Raw genomic sequence first — 15,215 nt, 5'->3', positions numbered from 1 at the left:
CTGTGATGTCCAAGATACTGTTTTGACGACTCCCAGAAAGTCTTGGCTATTCCGTTTTACTTTAGGATAATGTCTTTTACTATTTCTCACTGCATTTTCTTCCTGTATTTTCTTCCTTGCATTTCCTAGGACAAAATTTGGGTCTTTTTTGTATTTAATTATCTCCCACCGTGAACGCACGAAGACTGTTGTCATTCTTACTTTCCGGTTCGAGGTAATTAAATAGGGGCGGCTGTCATACCCCAATTTTGTCTGGGTAAAAAAAATCTTTCACCAGCATTCACTACCGGATGTTATAAGGCATGAACTCTATCTTAAGGCATAAACTCTATCTTAGGGTTTCTCAGCCCTTAGTGACAATAAATTTTCTGTAGCATTTCATCTGTTAAGATCCTTGTACATGACTCAAGAAAAAACATCTGTTGCGTTTGTCTCTTATTATTGTTACTAAAGCATGGGATGATATGCACATTTTTGGGATTTACTGGTTAAAAGGCCCATTTTTTTTGTTTTATCCATAAAGACTTGATAGTTTGAAAAAAGCCCACGCTTGTCAACACATTTGCAAGTCCAAAATATGTTTCAAATTTTTTACGTTACTAATCCAAGTCCACTTTTCTTGTTAGTAGGTATTAAGAGCCATGTTTTTTCTATGATCACTTGTTCTTAGTCCATTTACACATCCCAAATATTTATGCCAAATTCTAAGTCCTTCATAGGTCCCTAAATTAAATTTGCATTTTTTTTAAGCATGTATGTGTTGGATTTAAGATAAGTCACCATGTTTAAGACTCATGTACCAAAATCCTTTGTTGGTTTTGTGATTGGAATTGAAGTTACAATACTTATGACTTGTGGTTCATTTTAAATCTTTTGGTCACGTTTGTATTTTGCTGATGGTAATATACTAAAGGCAACCACTAGTTAGGTGTTTATGATGGTCCAAACAAGTTTCTAAATAAAATAAAGTTTAAATGTTTAAAAAAGAGATTAATTACATAAATGAATTTTTAGTCTAAGATATTACAAATAATTCCAAAGTTAATACATTATCCAAAAGTCCAACGATTACATCAAAGTGAACTTAAAAAAATTAAAAGATGTTGTAAATCCAGCAGATTGAAGACAAAATTTTCGAAAGACATTGCCAAAACCGTCTTTTGAAGTGAAGCGCCCCAAAATTCAACCTCCTCCAAAAGCTAACGCAGACTTCTCCCTTCAATTAAGGTCACTTCATTTGTGTGACCTGCAAAAATCAACTCAAGATTAAATGTCTTTTCAAATAAGCACTTAAAAAAAGCTGGAAAATAAATTGATGAATTGAATAGGTTAAAGCTTTGCCCAGAAGACCATAACGAACACCCAGTTCAAACAACAATAAATCCACAAAATAACAATCCCACGAAATCAGGGATGAAAAGTAAACCTGACAAATAATTTTAAAACCTAATGAACTCATCATGAAAAAGAGCTTAAATACCCATAACAGATGATGGTAAACGAGGAGGTTGAATGATAAAAGAGGCAATCAAAAATAATTTTTTGTTTTGAACATCAACCACATAACGATAAAAAAGAAACAAAGAGGATGGTGAATCATAAAAACAAAAAAAGAAATCAAAAAATATTGTTTCATTCAAACACAACCAAACAGCATCCAAAGGAAAAGCAGAAGAAGGAGAAGATCGAAAGAAGGTGCTTATCTGAAGCGTGGTGGAGAAGCTCGCGTCGCCGGCGACGTAACTCGAACCAAACGACTCATGGTTTCTCGGTGAAGCTCCAAGCACGTTAAACCTAGCACAACAAGAAGAATTAAAACGCGCCAAAAGATGGAGAAGAAGAAGGACATTGAAAAAAGAGAAGCCATTTACCTGGGTTAGCTGTAATCGTGACTGTCGGACTAGCTCCAAGTTGGTATTTCCTTTTCTTTTATTTTCTTCCTTTCACATCGCCTTCGTTGTATGCCAAGTCCATGTTCTTGTTTGCTTGAAACCCTTGTCGCCGTTGGTTTGGTTGTAGTGTTAGGGTTTCGGTTGAAACCTCCGATCTGGACGATTGGAGTTGTTTTTTTGGAAAATTTGAGCCCGGATTCGAACTCAGAATGTTGTTTTATGTAGGATAGGGTTTCGTGTGGTTGGACCACCATAAGGTAGGGGCGGCGCCGTCGTAGACGGCCGCTCACCCCTCTCTTCTCCGATGAACTGGTCAGAGAGAGAGAAGCTCAGTTGTAGAGCGTTTTAGGGTTTAAGAAGTGAAGATAGAGATAGATAGATAGATTGATAGATAGATAGAGAGAGAGAGAGAGAGAGAGACAGAGAGCAGATTGAAAATGAGGTTTTTTTTATTGAAAAGGGAATTTAAGGCGTGTTCCTTGGATGAGCACGGTGGTGACAAGTGTCTCCACCATGGACATTGTCACCAATTATTTGATTCTTTATGGTGGATTCTGTGTGACACTCATGGATCCTTACCGTGTCCCAGCATAGCTATCGTCCGTCTACCCTTGTTGACTTAATCAAGTCATGAAATCTATCGGCCTTTGATTCAGATGCATGATCAATTCGTTGACCAGGTGATCCATTGGATTCGTGGGCCCAACATCTCCTCTGAATTGGGCCCAAAGACATTTTTGTTATTTAAACCCCCTTGTTATTCTGTACAACGCCCAGATTTGGGCCTCCCTTACTATCAGCCCATTTTCTTTTATTTTTTGCGTGTTCAATTGTTTTTCTTTATTACATTTTTCATATATACATATAAAATATATATTAAAGTATTATCATTATAAAAAACAATATTTTTATTTTATTTATTTCAACTTTTATTTTAAATGCTTTATTTGTTAATTGAAAATTAATCATTATTTCAAGTTGTAGAATTTGTTTAAGATATCATCTTGAATATGCTTGATTAAATTCAGTTGTGCAATTCTTAAGTTCGTTTGAACCATGATTTAAGTTATATTTTCATATTGACCCTTATCCCATAATCACTCTAATTGCTATATTAAATTATTTAAAAAATAAATCACATATTTCTCGATTCAAAGTCGAGCCCATTTTCAAACACCTTTGTAAGTCGATCGCTTTTAAAGCATCGCCATCAACCTCACATGGCTTACTCTTGGGCCTTCTTACAATGAGACCTATTCGATTTTAATTAATCGATTAGATGAATTATTCACTAAATAAATACGATTCATTCACAAAATATAAATTTAAAACCTCGATCCAACATCGAGTACTCTTTATTAAAATTAAATTAAAATACATAATCACGATTAAATACTATTTCATTTAGAAATGAAAAAGGAGATGGTTTTGAGTTTTCAATTCCTCTCCTTGATTATTTGAATACGAATTCTTTTACTCGGTGAGTCGAATAATCGTCATTTCTAATCCACTTAAGCACAAACAAATCAAGTCCTTTTATGATAAGAAATGAAAAGGGAGATGACTTTGAGTTTTCAACCTCTCTCCCCAATTGTTTGAATACGAGCTCTCTTACTCGGTCAGTCGAACAATTGTCATTTTTCCGTAAATTAATAAATTAATCAAACCATTTTTATGACAAACTATACGAAAAAAGGAGATGGTTTTGAGTTTTCAATTCCTCTTCTCGAATGCTTGGATATGAGTTATCTTACTCAGTAATTCAAGTACTTGTCGTTCATTCTAAAAAACATCAATCATACATAACCCTATTTTCATAATTGCTCAGATGAAAAAGGAAGCAGTCTAGAGTCTTCTATTCCCTTTCCCGATTATTAGGGTACGAGTTGTCTTGCTCGATTATCCGAGAAATCGTCATCCAGTCAAAATACCTTAATTATTATTAAGTCTTTTCATAATTAAGGATGAAAAATAAGTGGTCTAGAGTCTTCTATTCCCTTTCCCGACTATTAGGATACGAGTTGTTTTACTCGACTATCAGAGTAGTCGTCATCTAACCAAAACATCTCAATCAAACAAAACGTCAAACATATTAATCCAACTTGTCACCCTCGTGTGATCAAAACTCTTTTCAGAAAGAACACTGTTAATCCTTTCTAATGCACACAACAAACTAGTGCTTAAGCCTCCGCCGAGAATAGACAAGCCAACGTTTAGTCTTAGGACGCGATCTACACAGTCGGTCATAAAAAACACCAACCAGTCGTAGTGCCCGAACTACGAATGCTCTGACTTCCTTATTGCACCATAAGGATACGTAGGCAGGAGATTGTTGTATCTTCGCGAGCACACTAATAAAAAACCTCCCCTTTCTCCTTTCTGAGGTTCTCATCCATTTCTATTTTCAATATTTTATAACCGAAAGATAACAAACAAACATAAATTAACACTCGAAACACAAATTAGAACTAAAAGGTTTCCGTTGAGTACAACGGACGCAAGGGGTGCTAATACATTCCTCTTGCGTAATCCACTCCCGAACCCGAATATGGTTGCGACGACCATTATTCTATTTCCTAAAGGTTTTATCGATATTTTCCTATTCTTTCATTGGGATAAATAAAGTTCGGTGGCGACTCTGTTCGAACATTAAATTTTTCCGTGACCATCGGGAGGAATCACATTTTTCGAGGTGCGACAATCCTCATGGTGCAATGAGGAATTCAGAGCTTCGTAGTTCAAGGAACTAGAGGCGGGAGATGATAAGAAGTGTGATCAAAGTATGGTCTGAACCAAATAATAGTGTTTTGAATTCCAACAAGGGTGAAAAGATGAACCTAAAAGTAAGGTGGTTATTACCAGTACGTGGGCTAGTAAGACCGCCACTATAGGGTAAAGCCAAAAAGACGAAGAAATAGGTGTTTGGGCACGGTCCCAAACATATCTTGGTTCACAAGGTGATGCAAGAAGGAGCACAAAAAGGTAGTGTATTTGCCTCAAAGGTAACTGATATATCACATGGAGTGAATAAAGATAGAATATGGATGTATCATGGATATAAACGGAATGAAGTGACTAAAGTCACAAAATTGAATATCAGGAAATAAGTGACTGAAGAAGTATTGTTTGAAACCAAAAGGTGAAAGTGTATTGGAATCCATAAGAGAAATGGGATTTGTACCATAGAGGGAAACAACTTTAACCGATACATGGACTAGTAGGACCACCACTATAGGGTGATTAGCCAAAAAAGAAGGAATTAAGTGTTCTAGGTAGAAATGCAGACTATTCACTATACGTCCTAAAAGGGTATGTATGAAATCCCAAAGGAAGTGTATTTTGATGTCAAAGAAATAGTATGTCACTGGGTGAACGATTTATGATCGAAGGTAGGTAATGATTAGTGAAAGATATGGATGGTTCCCTGAAGCGGAAGAAGGAATAATTAGAAGTATGCTCGCCAAGGATTCTCATCCTTGTGCCTACGTATTCTCATTATGCAATGAGAAAGTGAGAGCAACCGTAGTTCGGAACCATGATAATAGAAAAAGAGACATGCAGTGATGAAGCGTGTAATATGTACCAACAAAATGGTATCAAAAGGTATTTGTCTAAGCAATAGGGGACTCACAAGACAAACCTAATTCCAGGAATGATTGTAGTATTGTATAATACAAGGAATAGTGTATCACTGGATGGGGAACAAACAGTTCGAGATCAAATAAGAATAGTATCTTGGATCCAAGAAGGAGATGGACTCTGAATCGAAGAGCAAGGTAGGCATTTACCAGTATGTGGGCTAGTAAGACCGCCACTATAGGGTAAAGCCAAAAAGAAAGACTGAATTATGTGTTTGGGCGTAGTCCCAAACAACTCTCAATTGATGAGGTGGATTGTCGCTAGATCGTCCTAAAAGGATAGACAAGGAGTCCAAGGAGAAGTATGGTTGATCTCAAAAGGATGGTATTGATAGAATGATTGATTGATAAATATGGTAGCTCGAGAAGAAACTGGGCTCTCCTGCCTATGTATCCTTATAGTGCAATAAGGAAATCAGAGCTTTCGTAGTTCAGCCCACTAGAGATAAAAGCAAGAATGATTGGAGGCAAAAGAATGATTGAATGATTGAATTGAAATTACTAGAATAGAGAGATGAAACGAGAGACTTGACTATCGATTGATAGGAATCACACTAAAGTCTATGAATAAGGGATAACGCTTTGAATATTTGGGGCCTACGCCCCATATGCAAAATCGCTCTAGACGAGGATAGGAGAGACTCCGTTTCGTCATTCCCTATTACTTAAGACTCATAGCGCATGATACTTCTCTTAACTGACAAGTTATTGGCGAAGAATCTTCATTGTTGACCCTTGTGTTGATGTTGGTTTCGTGTGAAGAAGACTTGGTAGTTTAATCGATTCATATTGCACTAAAGTCTATGAATAAGGGTGAACGCTTTGAATATTTAGGGCATACAGCCCATACACAAAAGTCACTCTAGACGAGGATAGGAGAGACTTCGTCTCGTCATTCCCTATTACTTATGGCTTGTTTCGTATAATTTGAATTGTATTTACTAAGTGTTGACCTTTGATTTATCTTGTATAATCCGCTGCTTGATGTGACCGAGGATGCCTTGATTGAAGATCTTGACTTGAGGCTTCGAGCTCCACAACTTAGAATAAAAGTCTCATTAAGTGACCAAGGGTCTTTTGGTGACTAAAATTAGACTGTGGGATTATACAAGTTCAAAGGATTTAATTGATCAAAATTGCTTTTGATCAATTTAAATTGGGGGGTTTGAAATGATTTAAGAAACTAGGTTAGTCCTAATCTAATGGTGAGAAATTAAGTCACACTAACCTAAGGGTACATGTTATGGTTGATTGAAAATTCTATGTGAAAGATCCTAGGGGGTCATGTTAATGTTAACCAAAGTCTTGATTAAAATTCTATGTTAATTCTATTCCTAAAAGGGAGTGTACTCATGGTAAAAAAAACAAAATAAGCCCTAAAAGGATAAAATGGTCAATTTGCAAAGATATCCAAATGTTAGCACAAATTGAATTCTAGTTAAAATCTACCTATAGCCTAAAATCGATTAAATCCTAAAGCTTGATTTTAACCTACTATTTAGGAGTTACACTATGTTCTAAATTTAATCATTTCGTAATTGTTAACTAAAATTACATTAATCTAAAGAATCTAATTAAATTCTAAAATCTAATAAAACCTAGCCTAATTAATCCCTAATTAAAAATGCTAAAAAGACAAATAATAAAATGACAAAACAATATTAAAAATAGAAATTAAAATGCAATTATAACAAAATGGGCCAAGGGGGTGCAGGCCCTCCCTGTAAAGGGTGTGAGAAACTGAATTCTGGAGCAGTGGGCTTACAACAAAGCCCAAAATCTCATGCATTGATCAAGGGAGGTGGACACCTGAAAGAAGAAAATTTTACCTTGTACCCCTACAATTAACCCTATATCCTTGCCTCTGGTTTGCCTGTCACTTCTTCTTCTCTCGATACTTCTTCTTCTTCTTCCTCTTCTTCTGAATTGAGTGAGACCTTGAGGAGGTTTAAGCACGATAGATTTGAAGCTTTAATGGTGAGTTTCAACTGTTTCTAGAGAGTGCGTGTAGTGAGGGTGAGGGAGAGGATTCGTAAATGATTGGAATGAGAGTGTAATGATTTCTAAGGGTCCAGAAATGATGGAGCTGATGTCAATTTATAGTGGTTAGGATTGGATGAGGATAGGTTTGGATTCAGGTCTGGAATTAGTTAGGAGTTGGTTTGGAGTTGGTTAAGATGAACTCAGTGAGTTCAATCTATTAACTCACTGAGTTGGCAGTTACTTAATGCAATTGGTTAGTTACTTGGTGACTGTTAAGTGATTATGTTAGTGACTGGCCAATGCAGGTTGTGCTTGAATTGAAGTTATGTGGACCTAGGTTGGTGACCTGCTGAACCTGTTGTAGGTAATATTTTAATGTGTTCAGCTAGCTCAGGTGCAGGGTAACAAGTGGAATTGTGCACAACCTGTCTAAACCAAATTATTGAACTCCATCTGCACATGTTACTTGTGATGCTTGCAAAACTATTGTATTGTCATGTGATTTTTTGTAGTGTTCATGTTGCATTCTTGATGTAAACTGATACCAGGGTTGTGCTTGAACTTAGTCTGCATCATTTATTCATTGATTTGTTCCTGTTTATGTTGATCTAAGCCTGGTTTCGAACTTATTTGTTTGTTTATGTAGGTCTGGCATTGCAACATGTTAGTGCAAGTCTAAGCATGGCATCAGTTTACCTTTGCTTGGGTGGTTTTGTAGCTTAATAATGTTGGTTGCAAGTCATTTCTTTTGGCTTGTGCATGGTGACATGGTAAGGACAACGTTGATGTTTTGCAGGTGTTGAAGCCATGTTAGATTTATGTGCATCTCATGGATTGGATTTTCTGCAGAAATGGATCTACTATGGTAGTGCAGTAGCAAGAACTTGCATAAGATGATTTGGATGCTATGATATGATGAGTTTAGTTTTGTTAATGTAAGTGGTACACTCATGCAATGGGGAGTTTGCAAGTGTTGCTAGTGTGTGGTTGCTTAGCTTATGGAATTTAGGTTAGATTATGTACTTGGTTAGGTGTTTATCTATAGCATGATTGTTGCTTAATCTAACTATGCTACATTGACTTGTTTGAATGGACCTATTAGGTTTTGATGGTATGATGCAACTCAGTTATGGGATTGGGAATGCCATGTGAATGTTGCTTAGTAGTTGCTGCTACTGCATGAAGTTTATGGCCTGGTCATGGATTGATGGTGTGTGCAGCTAGTGTTGATGTCTTCCTACAGGTCAGTATATGTTGTTATGTATTTATGCTTTTACTGCATTGCAAATACTTATTTTGACTTTATCCTGAACTGCATTGGATTGTTGGGACTTGTTTAAACAATGTGATGTTCTGATGCAGGTTTTGTGGTTGAATTATGGACCTCACCTGGACTTGTCCTAACTTCATATGGTCATGCAGTGGGGTATTCAACTCACGATTTAGGTTTGTCATGCAGCCAGTGGCTTCAAGTATGTATGGTATGGCTTCATGACTTCACACCCTGTACTACTTGGTGTTTGTTATCTTGGTGAATTGAGTCATAAACTCTGCATTTTCATGGACATGTACTGCTATGTTGTTGGTCTTGAATTAAAGTGTGCCTGCTTCTAGCTTGGTTGTTTGTTACAAGTTCTGTTGTTTTTGTTGTCATTGCTGGAACTGTAACAGGTTGGTTACAAGGTATTGTGTGATGCTATTGTTAGACTTGGATCATGTTTGTGCAAGTGTAACTTGGTCTTGGCAGGGTGTGCTACAGGTTGCATACTATGGTTCTTGGTTGGCTCAAAAACACACAATGGTATATAGCAGGTTTGCTGTATATTTCCATTCATGTTTTGTGGTTCAGTTTGTGTTTAAAGATTCTTTGAACCAATGTCTAATGCAGGGTCATTTGTAGGTTCATCATGGCCTTTTGTTGATATGACAGCAGGGCAATTGTATGATCATGTGCAAAGTGGTTCAATTGGTTTGCTACCTATTCATTTCCATTTCTGGTTTTGGGTTTAATGCAGCATGGCCATGATTAGCTTTACAGTTCTGACTTGGTAAAGGCATAACAGCTAGGTTCATAACATTGATCATGCACCTGGAGGATGGTTGAACAAGGGCTTACAATATGATGACCAAGATTGGAGTTTGAAGCATTCATGACAAATGGCAAGGATTCAAAGGTCAAGGATCAAAATTTGACTTTAGGATTAGAATTAGAACTAGGACTTAGGGTTTTAGGATGAAAAGGGCTTGGGTTGACTTTGGTCAAAGTTGACAAAAAAGTCAATTGTTGACCAAAGTCAACATTTGGTCAACATGCAATTTTTTGTACTTTTTGGATGTAATGAACATTGCAATGGACTATAGATGGTTATTTGAATGGAAATTGGAGTTTATGAGTGAAATGGTTCTTGAATGAAGTCGTATATGAACTTGAATGAATTGAATTTGGCATTTGAATTGACATGAACCTTGAATGTATTGACTTGTAAATGGATTGAAATTGGTTTTGACTTGATCTTGAATGGATGTGATTGAATCTTGAATAGATATGATTGAAATGAACCAATAATATGACTTTGGATAAACATGAATGACTTGAATAAACCAATAACATGAATCAACTTGACTTGCATAAACAATGATAAACATGAACCAAAAATCCATAAACCAAACACTAAACATTGAAAATGTCATGAAGTGGACTTGGATGGACTTAACCAGATGAAACCAAACAAATCAAGGGCTAGGCACTTGAAATGTACAAATGAAATGCCACGGGATACAAGCAAAGGGTGGAAGTTTATAGGACCAAAGGCTTGGGCTAGGACCAATGGCCTTAAGCACAGATAAATGAAACCAAATTAAAATCAACATGAATGAACCAAATACAAGAGGTTATGAGAGGCAATGACCAAGCAAGAATGTCAAACACACATTGGGTGATGAATTGGGTGAAACTAGGATTTGAAGACCATCTAGATGAAGGGTAAAGTTATCAGATACCTTTGGACCAAATCCTCCTTGATTGGGGTTACATGAGGCATGCCCTTTAACCAAGATCTTTGAATCAATCAAGATGCTTCATAAACAAATCCTCAATGGATAAACCTTCCCAATTAGGTTTTGATAGCCAAGATAAAGCCCAAAGAAACTCTACAAAGCTTCATGACCATATCATCAAGTATTATGGTTGGAAAGCCTCGAGGATTGCCTGGATACCCCATTGTTGAATCCATACCTCCATCATCAAGAAATTAGGGTTTTGAAGGCCCCTGAGCTTTGATGAAAGTCCAAGCCACACCTTTCAAGTTATTACACATGCAAACCCTAGCTCCACAAGCCAAGAATTTGGAATCTATGGTGATCCCTTAAGGGAATGAATGATGCTTATACATGAGTTATTAATGTATGCAACTGATCCCCGAGTCAAGTGGTTGGGTGGAAATATGAAAAGGGGGAGGCAAATTTTGGGGTACAACACCCAGATATGTCGCTCGAACCTGCAATCTCTCCGTCCATGATGCACGATCGTCCGTAGAGCATATATTGGATCAACATACGTTACATAGGAAGTCATTGAACTTAAATATACCTTATGGATTTCAAGGAATCAACCATGCATTCCTAGAATGGTTGCTACATCATATGGAGACTCGATTCCAGACTCTTGAACTATAAATACATAAGTATTGTGATACTTGATAAGGATTAACAATTTAGAGAAAATACATAAATACAGTAGCTTCCCACCTCACATGCTAGCTCTCAATACCATAACAACACTAAAGCCTCTAACAACCCTTATCCACTAAGGGTTGTCAAACATTTTTACTTTTAGTGAGTATAAATTCCCTTATTTCTTATTGATGAGATTTGCCATGTTTGTCATAAGTTGTGATTGGATACAATTGTAGGGAGCTTCTAGAATTCAAATATTGACATGACTTTGTCAGTGATGTTATGTTTGATATATTTCGACGAACAAGAGTTTATGTGAATTTCTTAACCGACCTACATGATAGAAGATCGACATTTATGTTAGCTGAAATTCTGGTGTACGAGTGGGTAGAAGAGAAACATACATGCATGAATTTGACTGAGGTTTCTCCACTTGTGAAAACGAGGACTAAAGATTTTACTATATAATAAACAACTCTCAAAATCACCTCAAATAAAATGATCAAACAAACTAAAGCATGTTCGGAGAATCAACGTATTACAATATCATTTGTATAATGCTTTCTAGAAAGGCAAATAAAAAAAAATCCAAAGACTCATGTGCAACATGTTGTGTCGGCTAGAGATAAATTAATTCTTTAAGAGAATTTGCTTAAAGATAGTATAATACGTGAAATGCATGGTTAACATGTTACATTATACAACTCTCTAATGAAAATAAATAATAGAAAGGTTATTTGGACTTATAGTTTTCAATTTTAGAGACGGATACAAAAAATTGCGATTCAGTCTCAAAACGTTTGTACTCTGCATAGTTTTCTCCTTCAGCAAAATAGAGCACCCTATGCCACTGCATAAGAAATGAGAAGTGCTATATAGCCAAAAAGGAGTGCAAGTCAAACAAATATCAATAACATAAAAAAACAGAAAGAGAAAAAAATGCTTGATATCATTGAAGCATTCAATGGATGAAACGAACATAGATAACATTCTAAACAGAGAAACAAATTTGCATTACTAGAACCTTGAAATTCATGACAATCTAAAACACACCAATACTCAAACATTTATGCCATCATATTCATATACTAGCAAGTAGAAACATGTGCAACATAACCAAAAAGGATTACTAATCCAACAGATAAAGTAACAGAAGGCAACAGAAAATGCAAGATAGCATTGATTCATTGTTCTCCATTTCCAACACTTTCACCTCTAGTATGAATCCACCATAACAGATTACTCAATGAATTTCCATCATCAAAAGCTTTCAACTTTCTTATCTTCTGCAATGCACCTTCATTATCATAAACTCCTTGCAATGCATATATGAACCCCTTCCATCCTTCCTTAACACCATCCCTTTTCAAAGCAGGTAATGTCCATTCCACAAGTCCCTTCACATAGTTCACATCAGAGAACAATGCTTCAGAAATTGGAAGAATTGGTAAAAGCTGAATTCCAAGCCTACAATCTTTCCACTCAGCTGGACCAAACCATAAACCACTGTCTCTTTTGTTAGACCAAAGTACACCGATAACCTTATTATTTTTAGTAAACACTTTCTCATACATATTTCCATCATCTTTCACATGCCACCACATTTTAGCAGCAAGAATTTCTAATGATGTGAGTGTCGATGCAGTCGCCACGAGTTCTGCATCTTCATATACCATACCAATCAAAGCTGCAGAATAGTATGCATTCACCGCTTCACTAGTACTCTCCTGATTTCTTCCATCCGTAAACTTGGTTAGCCCTCCAGCCCATGAATGTAACTTGTAAAGATCGAAACATCTTAGACGTGTGTAATTAGAGTTCGAGCTTCTACTCAATGTCATAAAATCTGCCATGAGTGAATAGGCTCTAGGCTTATACTTTGCACCCCAAATTGGATCAATCCTTGCAAGCACTGCGATTCCGTAGAGAAAGTATCCCAACTGATAATGATGATCATTATAAATTCCAAACCCAAAATCTGCATGAGAATCAGTAGAACCTTTTTTGGTTATAAGGCCTCCCCATTTTTTATTATAGAGAAATCCATTTCCCTTAAAAGTTCCATCAAGCCAAGGATCAATGGTTTCCTTCAAATACTTCTTCACAATAGGAATTATATCAAGGTAATTCACTTCTTCTGCTATCAATGCCAACCTTGCAGCCCTTGCAATCAATTTACCATAAAAGTAAGAAGATTTTGTTGCTATTTTGGATGAATTAAGACACTTCACATCTTTCAAAAGAGATAAAACAATTTCGTCGCGAGATTCTTCTTTGACACCTTTGCTTGAATGCCAAGTTATAGAAACAGGATCAATTTTCAAAAGCCATGAATCACCAATAACACCAACAAGGTCTCCATCAATGCTTTTATACTTAAAATCACTCAAAACAGTAACATTAGGATCCATCTTAGACAAAAGTTGAATATGAAGAGGATGTGCTAACAGAAGCAAATCACCTGAACCTTTCTTCTTAAACTTATACTCAAGACTGAATGGTTCTCTGAAGACAGCATCACCTGACAAAGGGTAACAAGAACTATACCTGTCAAGAACAGCCTCACTTTTTGATTTGGAATCCGGCAACAAAGCTATCCGAATTATACCAGAAAATGCTACTGAATAGATCTCAGAAAGACGTTGAGTCAACCTGAGAGGTGAAGAAGCATACAGAACCCATCTTTGACCATTGTTAAAGTGAAAAGTGTGCTTTTTTAGGGAATTATTGGAAGAAAAATAGCAAATGGTGTGGATGGTAGTGATGGAAAGATGGGTAGGTTGTGTGACAGAAAAAGTCAAGAAGGGACTTCCTCTAACAAGAAAAGATTTCAAATTTGAAGAGGGGATATCTAAGGTTACACTGAGATCACTATAGGAAGATATTTTGTGGGGTTCTCTTTTGAAAGGAAAAACATTCAAAGCATTGTTGATGAACGAGGGTAAGAAAGTGTTGAATTGTTGCTGGACTATTTGTACTTGAGGGGAGGAAGTGATTGTAAGATCTGGTTTGAATATTTGGGATATGACTTTAGAGTTTGAAGAACGAGATGGATATGAAACAGAAAGTGATGAGTTAGATGATTTGATGAGATAAGGGTGAATGTATTCAGGTTGGTCACCATTTTTGAGAGTGAAGTTTTGGAAGAAAGAGTTAGTAGGGAGGGGTGTGGATAGAAGATTTGAAGAGAAGAAGTTGGAGGGGTCAGGGAGGACACTGGAGTTAGCTTGTGGGAATAGAAAAGGTTTGTTGTTTTTGTTGTTAGTAGTAGACATTGTTATGGTGATTGTGCTGTGTGATGATGTTTTTGAAAGGTTACGTGTTGTTTAAGGTTTGTTTGTAGTCATGGTTATTGTGATTGAGAGATTCTTTTATATACGTACTATACTGGAGTAGTAATGTTGTTGTTTAAGGTGGTAATGGTTAGTTATGGTGATGGAGAGTTATCATGTTATCTTCCTTGTGACTGTTGTGTTCATCACTAGTATTGGAACTTGGTCGAGTATTTAATGGTTTAGAAGTTGCATGGTTTGGGTTCTCTGCGATGTTTACTGGAAGACTAAATTAATAGAACTTATGATTAGTGTAACTCGTTTAGTTTGTCTTTTTGGAAGATTGAAAGGTCGCATGTAATCTAAGAAGATTTTCAAAGGAGACCAATGGAGATAACATTGTCTTCTTTATCGGGTATGTTTGCACTGGTTTAGACTAATAGTTGTATGGTTAAGAAATCTATCAATAAAAAATTTGTGTTGAATAAAGCAATAAAAAAATTAATTATAATCTTTTAATAAAAATATTTTGGACCGATCTTACAGTTCAATTGACCAAGATTTAATCCATCTAAAGTTCATTCTACTCAACTAAGAATATAAAAACATTTCACATACCATGAGAAGGTACTAGTACATAATATTTGATCTTCAATTTCACTATACTCATCTTAAATCTTGAACTGACTTGGACGTTAGAATGTTAACTATGCAAATCCATCTCGCGCCGCCGTAAAGAAGATCGGAGTCACCGC

At 36.3% G+C, this 15,215-nt stretch overlaps 1 protein-coding gene and 1 long non-coding RNA gene across 10 annotated transcripts; one reads left to right on the top strand and one right to left on the bottom strand.

Moving 5' to 3' along the window:
• The first annotated feature begins 7,368 nt into the window (after positions 1–7,368).
• LOC127120494 (uncharacterized) lies at positions 7,369–9,912 on the top strand. 9 transcript variants are annotated; one of them, XR_007803218.1, is made up of 6 exons: positions 7,373–8,283; positions 8,363–8,522; positions 8,616–8,756; positions 8,876–8,994; positions 9,185–9,314; positions 9,414–9,912. It is a non-coding gene; the product is annotated as an uncharacterized LOC127120494 (long non-coding RNA). The 9 variants fall into 9 exon arrangements; XR_007803217.1 differs by having other exon boundaries at positions 7,369–8,283; positions 8,876–9,314; positions 9,402–9,912; XR_007803216.1 differs by having other exon boundaries at positions 7,370–8,283; positions 8,876–9,325.
• Positions 9,913–12,280: 2,368 nt separating this feature from the next.
• Positions 12,281–14,711, bottom strand: LOC127115502 (probable endo-1,3(4)-beta-glucanase ARB_01444). Its single transcript, XM_051047033.1, has one exon. It carries the CDS (start codon positions 14,461–14,463, stop codon positions 12,373–12,375), a length of 2,091 nt encoding a protein of 696 aa, XP_050902990.1. The 5' UTR covers positions 14,464–14,711; the 3' UTR covers positions 12,281–12,372.
• Positions 14,712–15,215: the final 504 nt, after the last annotated feature.

Source organism: Lathyrus oleraceus, chromosome 1 (assembly GCF_024323335.1).
Source record: "Lathyrus oleraceus cultivar Zhongwan6 chromosome 1, CAAS_Psat_ZW6_1.0, whole genome shotgun sequence".
Lineage (NCBI taxonomy): Eukaryota > Viridiplantae > Streptophyta > Magnoliopsida > Fabales > Fabaceae > Lathyrus > Lathyrus oleraceus.
This window is presented reverse-complemented; position numbering and strand designations above follow the sequence as displayed.